The 27,859-nt window shown below is 44.0% G+C and overlaps 1 protein-coding gene across 1 annotated transcript in view; it reads right to left on the bottom strand.

Moving 5' to 3' along the window:
- Positions 1-20,467: 20,467 nt before the first annotated feature.
- LOC140214441 (uncharacterized) overlaps positions 20,468-27,859 on the bottom strand; it is a 111,141-nt gene continuing 103,749 nt past the window's right edge. The window contains 4 exon segments of the mRNA XM_072285797.1: positions 20,468-20,548; positions 21,789-21,921; positions 25,170-25,303; positions 26,944-27,048. Of these exon segments, the coding sequence (XP_072141898.1) occupies positions 21,838-21,921; positions 25,170-25,303; positions 26,944-27,048 (323 nt within the window). The 3' untranslated portion in view covers positions 20,468-20,548; positions 21,789-21,837.

Genomic DNA, 27,859 nt, shown 5'->3' on the forward strand with positions numbered 1-27,859 from the left:
AATTCTCGCAATGGCCCTGAAAGCATCAGAAAATAAATAAAATAAATAAATAAATAAATAAATAAATAAATAAATAAATAAATAAATAAATAAATAAATAAATATCCTGAACCAAAAAGACACACGAGACTACAAGTGTGAAGCAATGCACAACGAAATAATACTGGACAGCGCATGCCGGGAGTTATAAAAAAGAAGAGGACGGTGGATGAAGCGAAGCACATATTGGGACACATTCTTTCAATCTCTATTTATTTATTTATTTACTTATTTGTTTATTTTAAATACTTTCAAGGCCCGTAGACGCTACAGAAAGGAGTGGTACATATACACAGAAAAAGAATGCAGATCAATGAAAAAAATATTTTTTAGATGGCATGGAAAACAGCAGTCTTGAACCTCGATGAGTCTATAATAGTAGCGACCAATGCGGGGAGGTGGTTCCAGTCATTGCAGGTGCGAGGTAAAAAAGAGTAATAGTACGCGTTCGTGCGACAAGATGGCACGAAAACATTATGAAGGTGATCGCTGCGGGATGAAAAGTAGGAAGGAGGAGTAAGAAGTTTTTCTTTTAATACCGAGTTGTGGTAAATCTTGTGGAAAAGGCAGAGGCGACTTTTTTTTTTAAGTTTGGTATACCTTCACGCTCAATAGGTTTATTATCTAGGTTTATATATTTTCATTGCAGTTAATTTATATTTAAATTCTCACCTGTGTGGCCAATCCCCCTCCTGGGTATATGCCATGTTCAAAAGGACTCAACATCAAGACCAACACGAGAGACATATTTGCTTAGTGTCGATCATCGTGAGCTGACGGGCACAGGTCGGCCCCTAATAAATTATTTTATCAAGAAACGGCTGCCGTTACTATTAGTTACAATACTGACTATTTTGTCATTTTTACAGCGACTTCACGCCCGTACACAGTTAGGTACCATGCAAGCAGCGACGAACCTCAGCTTCACACGTTTTCCGCGGATGTTCTTCCAGACGACCTCATATTATCAGCCGTAATCCGCAAAGCACGGCGTGCGCCGCTATATTCGGTTGCCCTACATTCTTGTGGAAGCCCCGAAAAACATAGCAGACGCCGTAGTCTACGAAGCTGACGCCCATTATATCATTTTATTTTATTTACAATACTGTCAGTCTCTTACGAGACCAAAGCAGGAGGGCATTAGCACTGCTATGCAATGAACACTACGTAATTATATTTTGACAGGCGGCATAAAAGAAACAGTACACATTTTGAAACTGAAAATAACAACTATAGTTACATGCAAACTTACTCGCCATTGTTTGCCCACAATGGGTCTATATGCGAAACATCCAATTCAACCAACGTCCATGGGTTGCGGGTGACCACGCCGACATCGAACTGGAAGCAAGGGCTATTGTAGCTGGCTGTCCCATTGAGCGAAAATCCGTCGTAGCCGGCGTGACCGAAAATGGGGCCAAAAATGGCCGATGGCGCAAAAAGCAAAAGCGCCTATGAAATGCTAGGATTGACGTCAAGTTTCTCGGAGAGGTTCCTGTAGACAAAGTAAATTAAGGGTTTTGAAAAGTAAATTTGGTATATTTCGAACTGGGAGTGAATCGAACCCCGGCCACCGAGGTGCGACATGAGCACGCTTCCCCGAAGCCACGGCGGCTCCACGGAATTCTGGCTAACTAAAGGTGTGTCTAGTCCGTTAGAGCTATCTGATGTTCTTCAAAGCTTCAAAGCTTTCTTCCTGTGCATAAATTAGAAGTAAATCAAACCAATGAGGGTGCCAATGCACTGTTTCGCAACATATACCCTGTATAAAGTAACATATCTCGTTTAAGCAACTAAAAAAAACGAAAGATGAGTTTGCGCACTCCCTATCAACGAGCGGTGCAAGTTCTAGGAGAGGCTCCCAGGAGAAAGAGTGATTTTGAAGAGGAAGAGGTGCTATTTTGGGAGCAGACGAAAGGAGACTGCGGGGGACCAAAGTGGTGACATTCTCAAAAGCCAATGCATTTTAATTGACGTCACGTTCGAATAAGTCACTTGAAGGCGCTGTTCTTGCACTTGGTAATATTCGTAAGCATTTTACGCCTATATACAATGAGGCTCTTGCTACAACAACCGAATGTGACCGCATGTACTTGCTAAAGGGGTTGACAACCGTTCTGTAAGGACTTGTATTTTTTTCTTTTCTTGGTTCCAAGAAAACTCTATCGTCTGAAATGCCTATACGCACCGCAGTTAATTCTGAAAGTGTCTTGGAAATTATGTAAGCTCATGACTTTATGTGGTTACCCAGTGCATTCTATTGCGATCACAGTGAGAAGAACACTAGAGGCGCACTTAGGCCGTCGCGCTTTGCCTCTATGGCCAGCACATGTGCGGGCACACGCGTAGGTTTTAACGCTGGCAGAGCCGTGGAGCGCGTTTGGCCGCAAGAACGGCGAAGTGAGGTGAACACACCGCCAGTGCTCCGCTCGGTTGGCTCAAGACAGGCAGCTTTATGCCTTCCGCTGCTCGCGTTCCATCGCGGTCGTGCATGCGCGATGTACACACTCGCATTTCTTTTTTTTTATTCAGAAGGCACGAGGAACGACGGCACTGTATGTCAGCGCCATGTAAAGGCGAGGAGTGGGTAAATTGGCTACAGTGTGCGCAAGCGCGAAAAGCAATCTCCCGGGGCTGGTCTTCTGCAAGCGTCCACCTGGTGGACACGTCCATTTCGTCTGCTGCTCAAATTCTGATTGCTTGGGAGGGGGCTCGCGTGAAGAGGAGACAGCCATCTCAGCCAATCGGCACTCCAGCAACAGACGAAAGGGAGACGTCCGCTAGGTGGACGCATACAGAAGACCCCACCCCGGTTGAATGCATCCTGCCGCGCTCTTCGCAACAGGAGTGCACACGGTGTGTCTGTGTTACCTGAGAGGCTCTGTCGTGCACTACCACACAAAGCCAGGCCACGCCGCTACAGTAGCTGCAATCATCGCTTCTGGTTCTTTTCTGATTAGAGTACCTCCCACGGATTCGCATATTTCCTTCCTTCTTTAAATATTTATTCCCTGGCACGTGCGCTGGTTCCAATAAAAAAAAAAAGAAAAGCGCGTCGCCTTGATCTACGTCTATTCTCGCGCCGACTCTTCGAAAGCAGGACTGCGCAGACAAACTCTGGCAGGGCGTACTTCCTACTCATGCAAACAGCGTTGTCTCCGTTGTTTACACCGGTTGGTGATTCGTGCTTTTGCCTACATTGTCCCGTAGCGCGTAGCTTCCCGCCGTAATAAGGCGCTCACATAATAAGTTCGCGCGTTTTTGCATACTTTTCTTGTGCAAATATTACCTTTCGGAGTTTCTAAATGACAAAATGTCACATATGGCATGAATTTTCGTTTATTCTCTTTGAAATATTTCTAATTGTTACGCAAGTTACGCGTTTTCTATCGCGACGCGTTCCCCAGCGACACGTGCCCCTCGTGCGGGGACACGGCGACACTCGCACACGTGCTCTGGGACTGTAGAGACTCTACCTCTACCTCGAACAAGTGGGAGAAGTCCCTTGGAAGCTCACTACTCGCCGACCAGCAATGGGCCGCCCAGCAGACCCGGCCCGCCAGCTATACTCCCTGTCAGTCCCTACGTGAGAGAGGCCCACTAAGTGCGTCCTGCAAGACCGCAATGAAGCTTTCCAGGCCAGTTGTTACGCAGGATAAACCAAGAACTATGTTGTTGCTGTTTTTATTTTTGGATTACAGCACACACAGGCAAGCTATATTCAGATACGCATGCAGGATTACGTAAATTACCGCATGCACCTGTAACGCCCGAAATGCGCCCACATAGGTTTTCGCAAATTTTACTGCGTCTTATCGCACATTCGTCAAACAAGCGACCGTCTGTGCAGGTACAACATCTCGGTGGGCAAGGATGCGCCTCTACAGGCCTGGTAGCCATGGCGCTGCTGCGAGAAACTATGCTAACTATATAGAACTATGCATAACCAATTATATATATATATGAAAACAGTTTCTGAAATGAAGAAGGCGACCGCGGCAACAGGGAACTCAATAACCTTTCTGGGGCGTTTTTAGGTAGTTGGAACATTTCTTTCTATGCTGCATGGGTAATTAAACTGCTCCGAGATAAGAAAGGACAATCACTCGGACGTGTTAAATATTTGACGTAATATATCCAATAGCGTTGTGCGTGCTGAATAAATGCTAACCGTGAAAAAAAGGGGCAGAAAAGAAAGAAAGAAAGAAAGAAAGAAAGAAAGAAAGAGAGAAAGAAATAAAGAAAGAAAGAAAGAAAGAAAGGAAGGAAGAAAGAAAGAAAGAAAGAAAGAAAGAAAGAAAGAAAGAAAGAAAGAAAGGAGAAAAGAAAGAAAGCATAGCTTATTGGCCAGAAACTAATTGTTTAGACACAGTCTATTCTTAATAATTTTTTTTTCTCATGCTTGTGTGTTGCAGTTAGATCAGAAAAAACTTTATTGTTCATGTCTGTCTACTTCAGCTGGATTCCTGTGTAGCGGGTTTGATTTTGAGGGAAATTTGTGTGGAAGAGTGACGCAACCACTGGGCCTGTCTTTGCAGCACGCAGGTGACATTTACTTTACAGATTCTTCAAGGCGACCACGTCTTGCTGCTGGTCGTAAAAATTGGTGCCCGGCTTGAAAGAGCTGACCGCCACGTCCCCAGCTTGTGCGAAGATCATGACGTAGGTGACGACGGCCTCTACTACCTGAAAAGGATGGAAGATGCGTTACTCAAGATACCGCTATCAGACGACGTTACACTTAATCAATCTCTGTTACTCTCTGCCAATGATGATTGAAATGAACTTCCAGATAACATTCCGAAGGAGCGGATGCCCGAGAAATTTAAAGAGCTATAGTTATTATTCATTACAAGTGGTAATATCCCTTATTCATTGTTTCCTGTATTATGCTGCACATTTTGTTTCCCTGTAACGTAACCTATTGTTTACGTATTTTGTCGTATCCTTTCTCGGCTTTATTGCCTGTGTCATTCTCACCTGTTCACGAATGCCCCACCGGGGGTCCTTAAGGATAAAATAGACGACGATGATAACTTATTTAAGAGGGCCGTTAACTTCCCGAGCCCTTACGATGGAAACGGATTGTTTCTATTTTTCCAGAACCATATGCTACGACCGGAAAATTTATGACCAATGGTTCATTCCGCTCTCGTTCATTTCACGTCTTCCGCCATCGCTGTTTTTCAGGTGCGCCTGCGTCACTTGAAGGGGGTTGATGGGTGCCTATAAGTTTTTTACAGTTTACATATTTTCTTACAGTATATCGATGAGGAAAAGACAATCTGTGTGCTTACGAATACATATATCTAAAAAAATATACTGAGATATATTTTATTTCTGTGCCAAGCTAGGGTGACGGCAGTAGCCGAGGCTAGTGACTATTTTTCGGCAGTGCTGTCACGTGGACGCTTCTTCTCGGCAGCTTGCCCTTCAGTTGGAGAATTCGGTGACAGAACAGTTGCCAACATTTCCAACGTCATCAGAATAAATCACTCACTCACGCCACAGAAAGTCGTGCACGAACTTGGATAGCAGCGCGATGAACGAGGGATATGTGTCCTCGTTTATTTTGCACGAATCGGAGCTTCACAGCGAGGGGCGACGAGGGCAATGTTGCAGTTTTTGAAGAACAGACTTGGACAAGCGGCTATAGCCTGTACTGATGTTTATAGTGCAACAAGTGCTGCTTTGCTGTGCGGTGATAGTACGGTGTGACAATGGTTGACTGTGATTGTTATCTGTGCTCTCTTTATTCCTCTCTCTCTCTCTTTCTCTACTTTGCTCTCACTTTGCCTCCCCCTCCCTTCTATCCCCAGCATAGGGTAGCAAATCGGATCTTTCCCTCTGGTCAACCTCCCTGCCTTTCCCCCTTTCTTCTCTCTCTTTCTCTCTCTCTGCAATAATTGGGCTATTAATAACTACGGTAGATCCAATGCATTTGTTGGAATTAACGTTAAACGTTTGTCCAAATGTCTCGAACAGACGCTATGCAGAGATACACGTAATGCTATTCCAAGTATATGCGCATAAATAACTGTTCCAGTTCTTGTCTTCTCGGAGATTATATTGTTATTTGACTTTGCGGTAGCAAGCACTCTGTACAGCGCATAATAACATAATAAATACCTGCTGTAGAGCAAAATGGGACCCGCTGTGAAGGCTTAGAGGCTTTAGCGTAGCGTTGCTAAGCACGAGGTCACGAGAACGAATCCTGGCCCCGGCGGCCGCATTTCAATGGGAGCTAAATGCAAAAACGCCCTTGTCCCGTACATTGGGGGCATGTTAAAGGTCCCTAGCGGTTCAAAATTAATCCGGAGTCCCCCACTACGACGTGCCTCATAATGAAATTGTGGCTTTGGAACGTGAAATTCCAGAATTCAATTCAAAGCAAGGCGGCCGGACGCGGAAATTCCGACCACGTGGCAGCTTTATGGAAGAAGGCACTATTTCCCAAAGTGTCGGACGAAATACATGGGCGTTCCAGTTACGTTCGTGATTCGATACGTGAAATAGCGTTTTGCTAAAATATAAGTGGAACTGCAGTTAACTTTTTCGGCGAGTTTGATGGAGCACATCTTCCAAACAGGTGTCATTCTGGAAATTCATTTCAAGTAGATACGCCTTGCAATCTCACTGGCCACAATTTGTAAATGTGCAATATGTGCTGTAAAGTCATTAATTCAGAATTTGACTAGTGATTTAATTAATTAATTGAATATGTGTTTTGATTTATCGTGCAAGTAATGTCCGCCTTTCGGAATAATCCAGCTGAAGGACTAGAACTGTGTTATCTGCAACAGACAATTTTTAAAAATTCCGGGAATTTTAAAAATGACCATGCCGTGTAGTAAGTGGATTATGAGGGATGCTCTAGTGGGGGGGAGGGGGGGGGGGGGCTCCGAAAAAATTCTGACCACACGGGGTTATTCAATATTCAGCGCAGGTGAGGAACCGAATCTGCGACCTAAAATAACAATGTGGCACAGCAGACACACAGACAGTTTGTATAGCCTAACGCTATTAAAATGCCTTTTGCTGGGAGTTCAGGGCTCCTGATTTTTGTACCACACGGTGCAGCATCAGGAAAGTTAACGAGAGGAACGACGTTCCGAACTGCGCTACCGCTGTGGAACCCGACGCATCGCAGATGTGCCAAGAGTATGCGTACGGCCGAACACGGTATTGATAAGCTGTGGTGGTTCGTGCACTGCACGCGTGAATAGTTGTTTAGCAGAAGAGTCGCGGGATGCAAGCTTGAGAGGAAGCTCAAGCTCGGGAGCAACCCCAACTTCGCTATCCAAAGGCTCGTAAAACGCAGAAATGTTTTTTTTATGAGACAACCACTTGACCAACTTGAGTGAAATTAAAGCACTCGAAAATATAAACAAATTTAAGTACGTTAGGAAGCAGAATTTGGATATATATATAATCGATTTTCTTAAAAATATTTGTGGAACTAGGTAAATTTAAACACTATCCATAACAACGTTTACAAGTTTAACGGATTCGTAGCTCTGCACCAAATGCACATATTGCGGTTGTGCAAATAGCACTTATTGGAGCATCTCTAGTGCCCAAATTTGTTGAATGACTTTACAATTACCGTAAAAATGTCACATTATTTACGAAGGCTTTGTAAAAGTCCTACTCCCTGATTAGCGGTATATATCAGATCGGTGTGTATTACGTCAATGTCGTCCATTTTAGATGTATTATTAAGCACTTTAATGAAACTGTCGTATTGCTTTTTTTTATTGGTTAGTCAGAGTTGTAAACGGGATACTTTGAGTGTTTATGAAATTCTACACTTTTCAAGCATCTTTTTGAGAAATATGATAACAGAAACTGCAAATCTGCTTATGATAGTTACAGATATTACTTTTGTTTTAATGCTGTAGACACTCCTGAACATCGAGGAAATGAATACCGAGCAATACGGTTTCTCATTTCCCGTGCATTGAGAAAGGGACTCACGTGCATAAGTGTTCTCGCGTTGATGGCGAAGAATCCGCCTCCGCTGAGACACATGCTTCGAGGATCGAAGGTGTTGTAAATGAAGCGTATCTACGGAGAGAACGCGCTCGTTTATTCGCATTGCTCCCAAGAGGTGGTAAACGACACGTCGAGGAACGAGCCAGCTTGCAAGAAAACTTAACCTGCATGCACTCGCTAACAACGTAAACGTCAATGAAGGAAAACCTACAGGGAGCTGTTTTCGGAGGGGAAATACTGCACACGTGTTAGTGCGCCAAGTACCGCGTGTACTCCGCTTTATGAGGGCCGCCCTCATGTAAGCTCTACATCCCTGACTTCGCAGCCGAAAATCTAAAAAAAGAAGAAGTTTTGAAATATTAATTCGGGGACGGAAAAGAGCGTCACAGCTTGTTGGAATGCTTTTTGCTCTCATTTTTCGTTTCATTTCTGTAATTTGGTTCTTTGGACATCGTCGAAGAGGAGCTCGAGGCTAAAGGCTAAATTGCCTGACTAGGCCTCGACTCTCTTAACAGATGTAGACAAATATGGTTACGTACTGCGGTGATTCTCTTGGATTCTAAGCGCGGGGTGTGCGCGAGCTTCGGACATCGTTGAGAAAAGTTTTGACGTCACAGTCATACCTAATGACGGGGGCACTGAGGATTACTCTGTTCGTGAGTGCGCTACCGGACCGAGACTGAGCAGTGGTGACAGCGACGGTAGTGAACACCATACAAGGGCAGCAGCTACGTGGCGTGCTTAAGGGAACAAATATATGCGTTGCGAAAACATGAGAGTTTGCTCTTTTTGTACACACAAAAAATAAGTCAAGGCCGTTCTCAGAAAGTAAAAGCAGACAAATAAGCCAAATTTAACACTGGTTGATGTATTTTGTCGTATTTTTCTGTTTTGTGTAAGATGTTTATGTTTTCTCTTTCCCAGCTAAACTACGCAGATGGGAATGTGAGACTATATTTTCATAAACGCTCTAACTTGTGCGCGCTTTGTCTTCCCTTCCCTTCCTTAACAAAAAGAAGGTTACCCGCGAGTATGGAAAACAGCAAAGGGCCTAAAATAAAGAAATGAAGCACCATGCATTCATGTGTACAAGAAGATACATAAAAAAGAAACGGAGGAAACAAGACCTACTTTGTCAGGAATGAAATTTCTTGTTCAGTTCTTTTTCACTCTAATAGAATTCATACGAACAAAAACCAACTTAACAGTAATAAAAGAATGGGCAGTATCGGAAGTGACGCCCGCCTCTTCGTAACTGCTTCTACCTTTCTGTGTGTGTCCTGTTAGCCACCAAATGTATTTTAGCAAATACAAACTAGCTAAGAAGCACTCCGATGAAATTGTTAGTTCACAATATTTTAGATAACATGCCTGGTAAATTCAAGGCACATCATGCATCAAAGAAGCTGTTGAAGTTATGTGCTAGAATTCCTCTAAGGCCCATTATAACTTTTGTGTTACAGAAAATGGTTTGAATTGACTTGCGCGAAGACCGCGTGGGCAGAAACAAACTAGTCAATGTATTTCTCTCAGGTGTAGTCGTAGTAACTTGTTTTGTTAGTGTCTTTAACATCGTTGATCGTAAGATTTATTGCTTTAGAACAACCTTCTTTTTTCCATAACCAACTAATAACTACGCAGTGCAAAAAGCTTAAAACGTTTCACTTTTTCTCCAAGTGCATCTCAAACTACGTTAGGGACATTTTCTCTGTAAATATCGAGCTTAATTACAGCAACTGCTTTGCGTGTCGGCAGTAAAGGGTACTTGTCACATTACCTTCGATACGTGTTCTGATGGCATGTCGACCGTGATGATGTCAGCCAAAGAAAGTTTGACGTTTTCTGTCTGTGTAAAAGAAAACAAATCCACAACTTACTGTTCACATATTGGTGAATGATTAACAATCCCCTCATGCTTCCGAACAAAATAAACTCTGCGAAGCTCTCTAGAATGAGAGTTCACTGTGTACATCAATCATTGTTTGAGTCTAATTTAAGTGTCACTCAAGTCTCTCTTGAGTAGACGTACCGTTCTAAAGATTAGTTATGTAAGCGGAAGTATATCTTTGTAGTAGTTACTTTTTAGTAATTCTACAGTCATTGACTACAATATAGTTTTCAGGTATTATCTTTTGTGCTCTGGTCGTTGCTTATTATTGAAATGTTTTGTTCCAGTTTCCTTCTCCGAGGCTCGCTCGGATTATTCATCGGACGCTTCAGTGCCGAATGCGTACTTTGTGGTACACTTAATTCACTTACCTTTAGCTTTTTCGCACGTCTGGCAAACAAGAAGTTTATACACTTTAATATTTCATACCGCCGAGTGGAAGGTCAAATTCCAGCATGTTCAAGAAATTATAGACAAGTGTCCGAAGAATTCCACTAGCAGCTAAAACGAAGTAGGAAATAAATTAGTATTGCTATATTAGTATCAGTATTTTCTTTTTGCTTGAAGTTTATTGTTTTCTTATCCTTCAAACATTGTTTTGATTAACAAACCTTAGAATAAATATACATATATATATATATATATATATATATATATATATATACGCCTTAGGATGACCAAAGTTGATTTTTGCGTTGTTCTTATTTTCAATGTAATGTATCGGAGAAATTGCCGGCAAATCCAGCAATGCTAGATCAGCCTACAGCCAACCTCCTCCTTTCTATATGTCTCTCGATCTCTATAACTCATCAGTCTGATGTGCCATAAACTGTGCGGGAGATTCAGCAACATGTGCAAGCTTTACTGATGTGATTACAAGTGTTTTCAACTACGTATCACTCGCTCGTATTAATAACAGGCAGCGCCAAAAAAAAAAGGATGAGTTTTGTCGAATGCCGGATGAGAGAATACCTCCTTCTCCAGAACGTGGCTTACGTAAGCCAAGTCTGTCAATCCAAAGGCGACGTTTAGAAGGTAGAACAGAATCAGCGCGCTGATTACTTGGCTAAAGCCAAGCTTGACGAGCATGTAGCCGCTGATGGAGAACACGCTGAAGGCCCTCAGGCAGTAGAATACGATGCAGGGGTTTAGAGCCGTGTTGATCTCCTCTTTTAGGGCCTGTATGGCGGACATGTTCGTGCGAAGCTCTTCAACGTCCTTCAAGTTGAGGCCAGACTTTTGTTTCTGCGCCAAGATGTCAGCCTGTGACGAAGGAAAGAAGGATGAGGACGTGCAGTGATTGGCATGAGGGCAATTCCACGCAAAATATACTGCATAAAAATGTGCAGCAGCACTGCTACAGCAGTACACCCTAAATTCCTTTTGACATAAGCGTAATCGGAACATATTTGCAATAATGTTACAGTTACTAAACTGGAACCTATGTGAAACAAATTTTCCCGAGCGTCGGCTCTCCCTTCTATTGAGCTTCTTGCTACTGTTACTGTATTCTTACTGTGCTTTTGCTGCAGTAGTGTCTTACTATCGTTCCACATGTCTCATCAGATAAGTGGAACATCCTAATCCCATTCCACACATATTCCACCAAATAAGCGGAACACATATACAGAAATGTACCACTTAGTAAAACTTAATTCGTCTGCAACGAGATTAAGAGTGCGGAATGGTAAACACGGGCAGTGCATGCATTTGTCTACAATGGCACCAATTCTTTAGGAAAGTACGTAGCAGCTTTTTTTTTTCTTCTTTCTTATAGTACTTAGGAGATGTCGTCGCCTTTAATTAGCACCGGCTACTCGTTGTCACGTAGGGATTTAAGAAAAAAATAAATCATAACAACAATTATTGAAATCATAATAACACAAATTCCAGTCACATATGTACACTATTGTAACACTATAAGTGAAAGTCAACTCAAAAACAAAGCAACACAATGTCCACTCACATATGTGCACTAAAGTAAACACGAAGTCCGGTCACATAACTAGACTAAAATCAGGATGCATAAGAAAGCACGGATTAAATTCATATGAAAGTACATAAAACCAGGCATTGAATTGGCGAAAGTCTGGTAAAAAAAAGAAAAAGAATGCACAGTCACAATTAAACATTCTGCTCAATAGTTTCCTAGACTATTGTTCGCTTCTAGAAATCCTTGAAAGGTCAGTAACACTCGTCTTTGCAATGAGCATGTTGGCCAAGGACCTAAGATCTTCCTGAAGCTGAAGGGCCTCAGGAAGATGCCACTGAATCACGTGCTGAGCGTTGTCTGTGTGTGTCGTGTCGCGGAAATTTTATCACAAGATGCTGTACATCCTCATCCGCGAGGCGACAAGTGCATTCCGGACTATCATCTCTTGAAATTTTATGTATAAATTGTTTCGTGTGCGCGGCACCGAGCCGCATACGGTAAAAGAGCGTTTCGAAGGTTCTGGCTGAATCTAATGTGGACGTGATTGTAAATTGAAGCGATGGGTCAATGTGTCATAAATCTGAAGATTTCGAGTTCTTATCAAACCTTGTCGCTTTGCAACCGCCGGTCTGTCTTCGTATGTGCCGCAATTCGCCTTGCGTTAGGGGGAGACCATGCGTGACATTATTGACATGCGCTTGTCCAGCTGCGTTGTCTGCTTCAACTTTTCCAGGGATATTGCAGTGGCGAGGTATTCATTGAAACATTATTGTGCGATTTTCTTCACTTGCTTTTGTGAGTTCCTTTAGTGCCCCGTAAGCTAACACCATGTTTTTCGAATTGCTGATGTGACCATGAAGTGAAAACAAAGCTGACTGCGTGTCACAAAGGATGACCCATTGTTCCCCGTTTTGCATTGAATTTGGGTATCGTAATAAACACAGTATTGCAAAGAGCTCTGCTGCTGGTTATGGCGTCTTGGGAGATAGTTTAAACCTCTGTATTTGGTTTCTGAAATGACAAAGGCAGCTGCAGAAGAATTTGTTTAGCAAGAACCATCTGTATACGATTTAATATAGCCAGGGTATCGAAAGTATATCTGGTGTAATGCTAGCTGTTGTGCTGGTGGCATAAACATATCTCGTTTGCGAATAATGCCTTCAACCGAAAGTTCAATTTTTGGAGCGACGAGACACCATGGGAGGTAAGAGATATCTCAGAACCAAAATCTATGACGGGGAAGTAGATTTTTGTGCCCCTGAATTACGGTACTGATGTTCGCCCTGTCCCTCAATAAGTGCAATTGCTAGTGGGCACCTTTTGTGCAGCACTGAAACGCGAAAGTATCGTCGACAAGTTTCAACCGTCCTCATAATAGGAAATGGAGGATAAGGTGCCTCTGAAATTACTGAAGAACTTGAGGCTGCTCGAGGAGCGCCTAAGCATATTCTAACCCCCGTATTCAGAAATGCATCTTAACTTGAAGCCCACGCTTGACTAGATTTAAATGACGCCTGTCGTGAACGCACCAAAGAAAACGCAATGAGCGCCTCAGGTGCGTTCGCACCAGGCATCATTCATATTAAGTCAAGCGTGGGCTTCAAGTTAAGATGCATTTCTGAATACGGGGGTAAGGCTTCTAGCTAGTAATCGTTGGAATCTCTCTTCACATGGACGGGAGATTCCATGCAGAACAGGTGAAGAATATGCTATTTTTTGCTTTATGAGTGCATTATGTACTTCTAGTAAGGATGAAACCGACCCTCCCCATTTTGTGCCTGCTACGCGGCGAAGAACATTAATTATTGAGCTTGTTCTTCCAGGGCTGTAATGTGAGAATTCCAAGAAAGTTGCTTGTGTAATATAACCTCCAGAACTTTGTGTTGTTTCACTATGCCTAAGGGTTGTCCCTCAAGGCACAGCTGAAGATCGTTGAGATATTCTTTAGTGAAATGCAACACAGCCCTTTTACTGTAAGAAAGTTCCATTCCTTTTTCCTTTAAGAATTTACCCACAATATTAAGGCCTTCCTGCAAAGTTGATTAAACAAGGCTGGTACTTGAACCTGGGGCCCAAATACAAACGTCATCCTCATTTATAGAGTAGTGCAGAGCAGGCTCAAATCTCCGCGGTAAATCCGCCATCACACAATTAAACAGAAACAGATTTAAGACATCGCCTTGTTGGACTCTGAATAATATTATGAGAGGAACCTTTTCCTTCGCTTGTTTGAATAAATATTGATCTGCCATTCAAGAAGTTGTACATCCACCGTAACGCCATTCGCGAGACTCCCAGCTCTAGCAGCCTACACAATATATGAGCATGGCCGACTGTGTCGAAGGCTCGTTTAATGTTTAAAAAACCGCTATTGTGACATGTCCCCTAGCTCGTTCGTGTTCAACATAAGTAACAATATTCAACATTACATCCATGGTGCATCGCCGCCTTCGAAATCCTGTCATGTGATCGGGAAGTGCTTTTGTTTGCTCACGCCACTATTACAGCCTAGTGTCAATGATTTTCTCTATCACCGTGCATAAACAGACTCACAGGACGAAAAGATTCAAAATAAAGCGATGTTTTGCCAGGCTTCAATGTAGGTATCACACGTGCTGATTTCCGAGAGCCAGGGACAGACTCCTTTTTGCAAAAGTCACTGAGTAATTTCCGAAAGTGCCAATCAACCATTAGGCCCCATGTTTTGCAACATACCATGTGTAATGAAATCTGGACCTGTAGCAGTCTTTGTCTTACAAGACCTAAGCGCACATTTTAACTCCATCATAGAGAATTCGTAGTTTAATTGTACACGCTGCGACTGAAAACCCGCAAGAACTTTTTGTTTTGCCATTTCAACTAAACATTGAAACTCATTACTAGTAATAGATATGCTTGTCCTAGATATAACTTTGCAGAATTCCTCAGCAGTCACTAATCATGAAGCATCCTTGGCTACTGCGAGAGCACGAAATGGTTTTGTTTGAACAACAGGGCCACTTAATGCACGAACAGTCATCCATACTAATGGAACGGGTGTCAAGGGAGACAACGTATCGCAACATTCACTACATCTTTCTTCCCCTAATTTTTGTAGTCATCTCCGCATGACTGAGTGGATTTGCTGCGATTCTCTGTACGCTTCTATATTTCTTCTCTGGCGATAAGCTCTTTCTGTTCTCCTTCTTACAGCTCTCAAATGTTCATATTCTCCATCAACTGATGTGCACTCATCAGGAATGGGCACTTATTTCGTACACATTGTCATTGTTTCTTGTACCACTGATGTGAGTTTCTATACGTCAGATCCAGAATCCACTCCACTGCACAAATGCTGACGAAGGAGCTGCCAATTTGTTATATCGACGTATCTTTTATTCGCAGTAATATTTAATTGCGGATGTGATATAAGAATGTTGTCCACCTAGAATCGATAACAAGATTATTAGAGCCCAGTGTCACGTCTATGCAAATGGCGTAGCGATGTCCACGCATAAATGTAACAGATTCATCATTCAATACTGACAGATTGCATCTTTCCGCTGCGCATTGAACGATATTACCCCGGGCATCACAGTGATTGCTCCCCCATGTTACGTTGTGTGCATTAAAGTCCCCACATACGATAATGCTTGATCTTGTGATGCTAAAATATTTACCAAATTATCAGTCGTAATACGTCTCGATACTTGCAGGCATATGCTTACGACTGTTACACATATCTGAGCGAGATATACTTTGCAGGCTACATATTCAGGAAAATCCTAACTGCTTGATTGAATGAGGTGCGAGGGCAAATCTTTTCGAACGCAGAGCATTTTTCTACTGTTTCCAGCTGGACGAGCGGATATATATATTATGCAATTAGCAAGACGGAAGTCATCACGTACTCCAGCCTCTTGTATGTACAGCACAGGGAAGCTGTATTGTGCAACTAACTTGCGAAAATCAGCAGATTTGGATCCAAGGCTATTAGTGTTCCACTGAAATACTACGACATTTTCGTAACGACTACTCAGGATTTCCATTCCGGTAGCACTGATGTGGACATCTGGCTCAATAATGGCTCCACAGACAACTGTGTCTTTACCTCGCAGCTTGTTTTATTTCTGTTTATGGTTTGTTTATGTCGCGTGATAACTTTGCAATGTTTCCTAGGAGCAGTTAAATGTTGGACGTTTAATTATTTCCTTCGTTTATGTATTTGTTTATTTCATACATAATACCTCAAGCGTAATGAAGAATAGGGACGTTAATAAGGGTGTACAAACAAGTATTTTTGAGACATAATTAATGACGAGTGTAAGAGTGCCAAAATCGAATCGGATCGAACGGTGAATATTTTTATAATAATTTTCCCCATTTTTATAAGACAATGTTGACACCTCAGCATTCGTTACATTAGCAACTCTCCGTCACTACACTGCCCGTGCTGAGGCACACGTAATCAAAAGCTTGAATAAAGCACTATTAACAAATGTGCAGAATTCTGTGGAGCATGCATGGTCGTTATTTACCAGAATGAAGGTTTAAAAAGCAGTCTGTCAGACCGGTAGAATGTCTGTATACGTTCGAGAATAAAGCGGGAAAGGGCGTAGATTGCAGCGATGGTAGAGCGAAGAACACTTTTTCTCTAGTTGGAATGGTTGCTGCAGATTGCTAAAAGACATGTTTTTTGCCGCAAGTTAAAACACACAAAAGGAAGGCACATAGAAGACAACAGGGACGTGTTTTTGCTTGTGTGTCTTCCGTTTGTGTGTGTTTTAACTAACGACAAAAAAAAAAACGTATCTTTTAGCAAGCACCAACTAGGCCAACAAGCAGTTCTGCTGCAACATGTTGCTGCAGATGGGGCAAGCGTACTTTAGTTCCAAAAGCAAACGCACTAGCTGCATTGATAAGTATTGCGAAACAGTACTCGCTGCCGAATGTCAGATCTGAGCAAAGCTTGAGCGCGAATAACTGCGGTTTGTTTAAGGAAGTCTGGCTCCTTGAGCGACGACACGCACTTCATGTAACTTCCCGCACTTTGCATACACAGTATGGGAAATGGGCTTCGTTTTTGTTTCAGTTTCATGCTATATCATGCACAGCTTGCAGTGCGAAGTATTCCAAAAGTATATTCTAGAAATATTCACATTTGCTGTCGTGATTGCCGGACGGAATGGAATAGGTAAATATGTGATTTGTTATTTGAAAGTTACGAATATTCGCACACCCTTGGACATCGCATGAAGCGTGGCCACAAAAAGTGGCGTGTCAGGTAAACTTGTTTGGCTTGACGGATGATCTTCAACAGCAGTCTTGAAACGAGAAATTTCGGTATTAAAAGCGTCATCGAAATGGTATTCTCTTTTCGAGTTGGCTGCATAAAAATGAACTTCGAGGTGTGGTGCATGCGAGGTGTAATGGGCGCTCGGTAAATACACACTATTAGGATATGCTAGGCGGGACAATAGATACGTGGCAATGAGGGTCTGTTTACCCGGGCACCGTGAATAAACGATTCTGTAAGGTAAACAAAGGCGAGCAGTTTTGCGATGCGAAGCGAGCCAGGGAAGATGTAACCTGGATTTCAGAGCGGAGATGCTTGTCGTGTAGGATTAGTCAGAGAGAATGAGACTGGCAGCTAGGATCTGGATAGATTCGAGAGTATTATTGAGATAACCTTGGTAACTGCCATAAATACCAAAGAGATAGTCAACTTTCGATTAGACTATCTCTATTATCTTGACTTAGGGAGTTGCTTACGACAAGATGTGGCGTAGAAAATATAAAACGCAACTGCAGGAATTGGCCAACTGATCAACATGGCAAGTATAATATGGAGCATGAAATATATGCACTCCTATACGCTTTTGGATGTTTTGGACAGCCTTAAATACAATTTTTCAAGGAAAAAGATGGGACTAAATTAATGCAACGACGATGAAATGAAGTTTAGGGATATATACTACTTGCTACAGTAGGAAGCTCAATAATATTTTAAATATTATGGGCCCAAATTATCGCTCCTTGTCATTTTACATAACTTTAAGAGGATAAAGAAATTACGACAGTTGCTATCATGCTTTCCATTAAATCGAGATGAAATTCGGTAACACCCACCATGCGCACTTGCTAATTCTATTTGCACTGTATGTTGTATTGACGACGAAGTGCCAAAAACGTTGAAACGTTTCGGTCAAGAATCAAACTCTTTATTTGGCGTACTGATGGCCAGTGCTGTCTCTTCTTTTGTGCCATAGAAATCGCCAGCATTAAATCAGTGGCAAAACACGAATTGCTGTAAAAAGTGTTTCACTAATTTAGTAAATTGCCATAAATAATTTCTATGCCTACCTGTATGCTGACGTAGTCTACGAGGACTTCGCAGACCGCTCTTGCTGTGGCCTTGTTGCCGTAGTCGCTGGCCATGTACAAGGCACTGGCTGTGACGCCGTATATCAACTCTAGAATCTGACTGGTCGTCACGTGACGGTAAGTGGCAATCACCAGCCAACCGATGTGACCTACGCTGTAGAGAACCACGCACGCGAAGGACAAGACGTGGCACGCGTAGGGAACTGGGTACGGCCTCTTCGGCCGATGGAACCCCGGCACGGACACGGACGCTTCGAATGCGCTGGCGTTGCGCAGGAACCTCAGGATGGTGCTCGACCTGGCGGCCATCAAGATGAAGGCCACCAGGCTCTCCAAGCCGATGACGTTCCTCATCAACTCGAGGAGCGAGGTTGAGAGGGCGCCTCGAGAATCCGTGTCGCCGAAGGCTCCCGCCCACAGCTGCAGCATTCTGAACGAGAACAGGATGGAGGCGCACAGCAAGGAATACAGGCTGTAGAAGGACTTCCAAGTGACCCGAGCTCGGTCGAGGTCACGAGGATCGAGGTTGGCAACGAAGAAGCAGCCGGACACGCGCCACATGATCGCCAGGCTGTACAGTCGCTCCGACATTCTCATCGCGGTAGGGGCGCGCGTGTGAAACAAACGCGCAACTCGGGCCATCTCTCCGGCTTTCCGTGTCAGTCGACGACTGCGTCTCTTGAAGAAACGCTCTTCACCTGCAACCAATGATGTGTTCGTCACCTTCTGCCGGACCTGCCTTGCGTAAATTCCACAATGGAGCAGTAAAGCCGATGTGTTGATGAAGACTGCGTTAGGCGGCGCAACGCTACGTTTCGCGTCTCCGGTTTAGCATTCGGCGAAGGAACTAGGGACGAACAAAAGTGGGCTGGCTTCAAGCGAGGCACTGGTTTTCTGGGATGGCACCCGTTTCTAGGCTGAGAGGGCCTAGCCTACGGCGGAATTTGTTGCTTCGATTCGGACGCAGAGATTTCGCTGTTGACCACGCAGATGATTGCAGGAGACCGTAATATGAAACCGTAATAAAACCACAATATGAAGCCAGAGTACCTTTTGACGAGTCCTGCATTCTCGCACACTCATAAATTTGCACATGCGGAGATTTGATCACTGCACGGCATCTGCTTCGGCATGGTATCGGTTAACCCGGTAAAATATAGTGCGTATATAAAGTTTTCGAGGCTACTCTAAAGCGGGAATACTTCCTGCGTGCGTGTGGTGTGATCGAACACCGCGAACTTGCCTGTTGCTGATCCGCACGGCCTAATCATAAGACAAGATCGCCTACGATTTTTTTTCAGTGTGGTCTGTGCAGTAATGTGTGTAATTTTAATCTACGTTCAATATTCCCCGCCATAGGCCACCATGACAGAATATGCCGCACATGGTATTATTCCCAGAAAACCTCGAATCATATAGATACATAATAAATAAGCACGAAAACATGAAGCACGATTTCAATCATGCACGTGATCAGTAGGGTTCTTCCACTTATTTCTCAGTCGTCATGATGGAGAAAAAAGGATAAATAAGTACAGCTCATTTATGGATCTGTGATCCTAACCAAAGATTCTTGTCGGACTTCATTGAACATAACAAACTCCACACGTGTGCATATAACATGCATTCGCACGTTTTATGCAGCAGGGCAAACTTTCGAACAACAAAAAACTACATTTTATTTGTTCACTCGGTGGGAAAAAAGAAGTACAGCACACATTTCTGTTCCCTGTGCAATTAGTGAGTGCTCTTTTATTTCTTGAAGCATCGTCACAAAATAGCGAATATGAGGACAGAAAATTTGCTTTACTTTAGGCTTCTTCTTCCTTCTTTATTTTTTGAATTTCGCGCTCACTCTTAAGCGGCGAAGAAAAAAATGACAACGTACCATTCTCAAGCGTAACCTAAAAGGAAGCTTGGTTAGTGTAGCTAGCTGTGCATGAGTATCGGTTATACACGTAGCTGATCCCAAGCGCCCAATAATGCATCAAGATATTAATATTGCGGAGGTAAAATAAAAGCAACAAGTTAACTTCGATCAGCCTTGCCGACGGTCTAGGACTACACTGGACCTCATGTTCATTGCTCCGGCTTTTACAAAAGTGTCGTCTTTGGCAACGCGCACAAAAAAAAACCTACAAGCTATAGAACGCGTACGGCCTGTTCAAGTTTATGGCTAGACACAAACGCGGTGCCTGTCCTAGTTTTAACAGGCTGTGCGTTCTTATTTCAGTGAACCGGCGTCCATGCGATGACAAAGGGGCGTTTATGTTGCGTTGATCTTGTCAGTAGACGGCCGTTGATATCCTCTGTCGTAGCTGCCATTAGTCCTGCAGAACAAACACAGACAAAAAAAAACACATGAACTAACGCTTAGCACATCATACTCGTACAAAGCTGGAGGAACACACTTTTTTTGCAATGGGTATTTGCGAAGTGATAAAAAAATCTTCATAAACACATGACCCATGGCTCAGTTTCATTAATATTTGACACCAGCATTTAGAGCGTATCTTTTATAACAAACAACGATTTTATAACGATGTTATTTTTTATAATATCTACAAGTTTTTCTTAACATATTGCGTCCCGTAGATTGAAATTAACAAGTGCAGTCTTTTCTTAAACAGATTTCCCAACGAAAAACTGATTTAGGTCATTTCAACTTCCACACACTGTTAGACTGGAGTTCTCGGACCCAGTCGTTGAAACCACGATGCAAGGAGAGAAGTCGATCTAGTACTTTCCGTTAACTTCTGCTGCCGCATCTGTCCTCATTTCTACATTATCGCCGAGACAACGGCGTGTGACCGGTAAATAAATAACAAAAATCTGTTTCAATGCACAACATCCGCTGAAAGGTGGTTTCCCTTTTAAATCCATCTATAGCCATTCAAAAAAGGAAACGTGATGTTTTTTTTAGTTGCTTAATTAGCAGATCAAATTACCATTGCCGAATGATTTTACTGCGGATAGTGGTTGTGCAGCGTGAAACTGGGACAACTGTTATCGTTCGTTTGCCACATTTCTCTGCAGTCATGAGTGAGATGCGACACAACTGAGATACCCGAGCAGTTATAGACACCTGAGGTCCAACAGAGGATAATCCGGTTTCACACCGACAGTCCCAAACATAACGCCCCGGCACTTTACCGCGAGCCAACAAATAACGCTCGCATTTTTAAACATCCAACCATTAAGCAAAGTGCCCACACTGAACACAATTAATAGTGTTATAAAGATCGCTTAATATGAGTTTGAGCTATATAGCAAGAATTTATGCTCGGCTGTAGCGAAGAATAGTAGGTCTCAAGCATTGCTCGACAAAATAAGAAGAAAACGCCTGGAATACTCGTCAGAAAGAGTCCTGGGTATACTTTAGTGCTTTCTGAGAGTAGTTGAGTGTTCTGCTCGAGGTCACAGGGCAGCCGAACGCAGTTAGGAGTTGAACGCTCATAAATTCTCTTCGTTCTAATTCATTTAAAGAATTGAAAGAGTAACAGCAATTTGGAAACTTTTTGTCTCCGCACAATGCAGTACAGACATTAGCACACGCCATAGTGTGCTCACCTTTGTGGGCTTTTGTTTGGGGCGTCGGCCACTAGCTGACACGAAGGTCCTACTTGGGCTTGGGCGTCTCGGCAACAGGACTGTGCCGGATACCAAAGGTGAACCGAGGTGAGCTGCTCTTGTTCATCCAGACCTGCAAGGACAGAGTCGTGTTTACACAGAAAGCAAAACAAGAACTATAAAGATAAGTCCGCCTGGTCTTTCATGACCAGGAACACGGTTTTTCTTTCCATATGGCGGAAATTTCCCAGCTCTCTTTTCTCATACAGAACATGGGTGCTGCCTGCATCATTTTAGAGTAAACAACCTGAACTACTTCCAGACAAGAACTATCCCCTAACGGGCGGAAGAAATTTTTAGTACACTTGACATAAACCTACGTACTCCCGCAGCAATCTTGCAAACAACGGAACATCAATCTCATTAAACAAATTTACATCGATGCAACCTGAGCTTCAGTTGCTGCGATAAAACAGCAGTGTGCCCAAAAAGTAGGACCGATCCTAGTCGTCACAACAAAGTATTTACCGTTGCACACGCGCTGCCATTCTGCCAATTAAACTTTTTGTTTGGCTGCAAATCAGCGCAGAAAACGGAAAGAAACAAAGCACCCGCACTGTACAGAGATCTATGAAAAAAAATTATCCGAAAGTTTGATTTTAGTTAAAATTAAGAGGGAAACACAGGAAACACGCGAGTAACACGTAATCACCAGGCGCTATCTTCAACGCAAACACCACAAGAAAAAAATGGCAGGGAGAGACAAAACGCTAATGGTAAGCTTAAATGACAACACGTGCACGCAACGGTAAAGCAAACACCGAGAGGCACCATCAGCTCACGCTAGCAAGAACGGAAAGTTTTTCTCAGATAGACTACAACATTACATGGAGGACAACGAACTGTATCCCCACAACATGTTTGGATTCAGAGCAAAATTATCCACCCAAGACGTACTGCTTCAAATCAAAGAAGAAGTACTCGGGAACGTCCCCAGGAGCGGGGAGAATATAATAATGGCATTGGATATCAAGGGGGCTTTTGACAATGTAAGCCACGAGGCTATCCTCACGGGCTTGAACGACCTGAACTGCGGGAGGAGAGTCTACGGCTACGTCAAAGCCTTCCTTTCAAACAGAACGGCAACGATTGGCCTCGGAGGGCTCCGATCAGAGAAGTTCCTTACTCCAAACAAAGGGACGCCTCAAGGGTCGGTCATCTCCCCCACGCTTTTCAACATAGCAATGATTGGCTTGGCAAAACAATTAAATGAAATCGACGACATACACCATGCCATGTATGCCGACGACATCACCATCTGGGTTAACACAGGCTCGCTCAGACAGAAAGAAGAGAAGTTACAAGAAGCAGCCACCTGCGTAGAGGACTACGTCAGAGCAAGAGGGCTAGCCTGCTCCACTGAGAAGTCCGAGCTCCTGAGAGTTTGGAGAGGAAAGCAAAACCGCGCAGTCCCCACCAGCGACGAGTTAAAGCTCAACGTCTACCTCCAGGGGAAGCCGATACCGGAAAAGACGCTCATCAGAATCCTGGGGATGTGGATACAGTCAAACCAACGCTGCACCCACACCCTCGCCCTACTCAAGGCATCCACCCTACAAGTGGCCCGCATGATCACGCGCATCTCACACAGACGCCACGGCATGCGAGAGGAGGACACACTCAAGCTGGTCACAAGCTTGGTCGTCAGCCGAGTGGCATACAGCCTCCCATACTACAATCCCATCAAGAGTGAGGTACAACAGGCGGACGCGATTCTACGCAAAGCCTACAAAACCGCACTCCACCTTCCCCACAACACCTCAACCGAAAAGCTCTTAGCCTTAGGACTACACAACACCTTCGACGAATTGAAAGAGGCGCAACTAGTCTCCCAACAACGCAGACTACAGCAGACCCCATCTGGCAGGGAGCTGCTGAAGAAACTAGGCTGCGCCGATCAACTTCAAGAGATACAGAGGACCGAAACAATTCCGGATGAGTATCGCAACACACTAAAAGTAGCACCCATACCCCGGAACATGGATCCCAACCTACACAAAGCACGCAGAGAAGCGAGGGCTGAATACCTACAAAAGACCCTAGCACCCCAAGAAACGACGGTATATGTGGACGCAGCCACATACGCCAGAGCAGCGCGTCAGAGCAACAGCAACGCGGTAGCAACGGTGATCGATTCGAACCTACGCGAGATCACCAGCGCATCACTACAAGGCTGTACGATAGTCGAGGCTGAAGAAGCGGCCGTCGCTCTAGCGGCAGCGGAGGGCTATCGGTCTAAACGGTCTTTAACAATCCTTACAGACTCGCAAACAGCGTGCCGCAACTACCTACGCGGCAGAATAGGGCACGGAGCACTCCGCATACTCCGCTCCGGAGACCACATAACAGAACGACAAACAAAAGAAGAACCAATTAGGCATACGATAGTATGGACGCCGGGACACACGGGAGTGGCAGGGAACCAAGAGGCGGACAGGATAGCTCGAGGGTACACTTATTACCGAGCATCCAACGTAGGCGACCTCGAGGAGACCGAACCTGTACCCCAAGACTATTCGGCAATAACAAATTACTACAAGGGCTGCAGAAAGCGGTATCCACCACCGCACAACTCCCTTAGCAGAGAGGACTCTGTCGCGTGGAGGCAGCTACAAACGGGCTCGTACCCGAACCTACACGTACTCAGCAAGATTTATCCCACACTATACAATGACACATGCCCCTGGTGCCACGAAACACCCACGCTGTACCACATGACGTGGGCATGCCAGAAGATAGACGTGGTACCCGTTATACCAAACCCGAGTGCGGAGCAATGGGAGGGAGTGCTCTCCAGCGATCGCCAGGTCGACCAAGAAGGTCTGATTCGGCGAGCACAACTGGCAGCAGCATCCAGCGGAGCCCTGGACTAAGGGCAACCGACCGTTTTGCTAAAAGATGGACGATTCTATCTGAAGACCGCAGAAGACCAGCGAATCTAGAGCTGATAAAGTTTTTCACTCACTCACTCACTCAGATAGAGCTAGCAAAGGCCCATGTTGACACCGCCATCGCGTAAACTCATGGCCTCGGTGGTCGACTTAATTAGCGAGTCGTTATACTGTAGCCCCGTCCGATTACACCGCTTTGATAAAATTCGGGTGCAAACTGCGTACGTGCATTGTCCCTTTTTTATCTTCTGCATCGATGGATGCACAGTCAAAATGCAGCATCAGATCGCCGAAAGTAAAGTAGTTCAAAAGTTCGTCAAAGTAGTTCGGCAAAGTAGTAGTAGTAGTTCAACAAAGTAGTTCAACCTTGTTGAACCACTTTGTGCTGTTCAACACGAAGTGAGAGGACGAGCTCGATTGTTGTGATTACCCTCTCCGGTGAATGAGCGCCGGGCCCGGGTTTCTTGGTGTGGTCCGAGGGAATGTTGGTGCGGTAGCTGAGCGTGTAGGCGGGGGACTTGCTCTTGTACGTGTCGGTTCCCGGTACGTCGTACTTGCCGGGTGCTACAAAGAAGGAACATTGCAGTCAGTCCACCTTATACTCGGATACTGCGGCATGTTCTGGGTACATCAAAGGATTCTGTACGTTTGACTGCGGTTACTATCTGTACCTGCTGCTGTGCCATACAGATTGGCAAGTAACGCGTTTCTGTCTAAGACAACGGAAAGAAATGAATCGTACCGGCACGACGCTAACTCACAAAGATTTTATATCCAAAAATCAATCGGGTCTAGTTCTCTACGTCCTGACATGCACCTGAAGTAGTTGCTTTGCCATGTATAAAACCCGTTATGAGTTTACAAGCTAAAAAGGTTTTGAGGTAGAGCCCATGGGTGGGTCGTTTGCTTATTCATATCGTCCTTCTCGCTAAAGCACTACGGTACTGTGCAGTTCTGTATGCAAGTGGGTTTGAAATTTTCACACAGAGACTGCATAGGTCTTGAAGGATGTCTCTAAGTCGACGCGTAACACTCTGTCTTTCCTGAGAAACTGTAAATCTATATCTAACCCACAATAGCCTTGGTTCTTCTAACCTACATTTTCTCTCATTTATTATGCTCAGAAAAGCCAGTTCGACGTATTATTTCCTTTCAAACTTCGTCATGCTGTGTTAATGTTGTAGTTTCTCAGGCATCCCACAATAGCCTTGCTTCTTCTAACCTACATTTTTTTTCTAATTTCTTATGCTCTGAAAAGTCCGTTCGACGTATTATGTTTTTTCAAACTCCGTCACTCTGTGTTAACATTGCAGCTACTCAGGTGCCCCACAATAACATTGTTTTTTCTAACCTACATTTTTTTTCTAATTTATTATGCTCATAAAAGTCAGTTCGTTGTATTATGTCTTTTCAAGCTCCGTCATTCTGCGTTAATGTTGTAGTTACACAGGTGCAATTGTTGGTCACCCCATGAAACCATTCGTGGGAATCCTTGTGGAACTAAAAATAAGCCCTTACTGCAATCACCTTGTAGACAAACGCACTGTGACTCTCTGATGAGTAAGAACTAATGCTCATTATTTAAAGACTCTCGTGATAGCTGTGTCCCGATGTAAGTGCAGTGATAATCCTTACCAATATAAGATATGTTTAAGGTTTCTTTAGTCATGTATATCGATACATTGTGGTACCCAGTCACGAGGCCAAATAAAACAGTTAGCTGCCGGTCATGAATTAAGCACGCTCTTGTGAGTGCCTTTACTTATCACTCGAATATGAGCCTGAGCAACGGCAATGACTACGTCTTGGCATGAAGGCCGCACTTGTGAATGCATAGTAGAGGCGGTACAGGCACGTCTTAACTAATAGTAATACACGAGTTTTCTAAGTTTACGTCACGCCGCGGTTGTGATAGTATAATATTACGAAAACGTAAAGGCCACTTTGTGCCTGCCGTGGATACCACAATAACAGTAGGTAATTATAGTGCCGTCTCTTCCACTGGAAAGTTGTCATCGACGGATATAAATAAGCGCAAGTTATAGAGCTTCAGTGCGAAGCCATTTTAAACGCTGTGCCTCATTTCACTTAATCGTTTAATCGGCGTGTCCATTTTAGCTAGAGTAGCATAGCAGAAACAAGGATAAGAGAAAGCTGTTTGAGTGAATTGAACATATATTGTGGTTAGTGGAACCAAAGTTTACCAGGTACGCCGTCACCCCTGGAATCCTTCGGCCTGGTGCCAAACGTGTACGCAGGTGTCCTGACCAGGACAGAGTCCGCCTTCTCGGGTCTATAGGCACCCGGCGCTAGACGATGAAGGGCAGTGCAATGTTAGGTGGCGAGGTTAGCGTGGAAATTGTTGAATTCCAAGCAGCTGCAGCTCGAGCAGGTGAATACGGAGCAAGAAAAAGGACGGGACTCAGCGCTGACTATTACAACAGTTGTTAGTCAGCACTTCGTCCTGTCCGATTCTTCTTGTTTTCGCCTCTTCAGGCTGGACGTATTTGCAATGCCGCACTAAATTGCCCAAGGAACCGCGTTAAAAGTGTCCAGGAAGTGACCGAGGGATGGGCTCAGATCCCTTAACATGCTCCTAACTCACGAAATTCCTAAATCTAAGAAAGGTTATATAAGGAGAACGAGGGGGGCATGCATGTCGTTCCCAGTGTTCTCGCTATTCCAGTGGTTACCCGCTACGTACGCCACTCTTTATGATAAGTGCTGTACGATGCGAAAAAAAAATATGCAACTATATTCAGGAAGTACTGAGAGGACAAAAAAGACAAGTAACACGGTAAGTGGGTTGTTTTTCCTTTTATGAACTTTCCTCCACCTTGCGGGCTTCCGCACAACAGATTTGCAAGAATTGAATCTCGGACAGGAACGGCGCAGCTGTTAGTATGACTACTTCCGCTGTCGTAGCTATGTCCACAGACAATACTTGCAGCAACTCTGAGGAGATAGGGTTTCTAGTGCACTGTTATGGCAATAGCCTAACCTACGTTAAAGAAAGTTCGATGACTGCTTCTTATTACTAGGACTGTTAGCGTCAAAATACATATTCGCGACAAGCTATTATCCTCTCGGCGTTTAATGCGGGAACTAAGAAAGAGATTA

This window comes from Dermacentor andersoni, unplaced genomic scaffold (assembly GCF_023375885.2).
Source record: "Dermacentor andersoni unplaced genomic scaffold, qqDerAnde1_hic_scaffold ctg00000044.1, whole genome shotgun sequence".
In the NCBI taxonomy this organism is placed as follows: Eukaryota; Metazoa; Arthropoda; class Arachnida; order Ixodida; family Ixodidae; genus Dermacentor; species Dermacentor andersoni.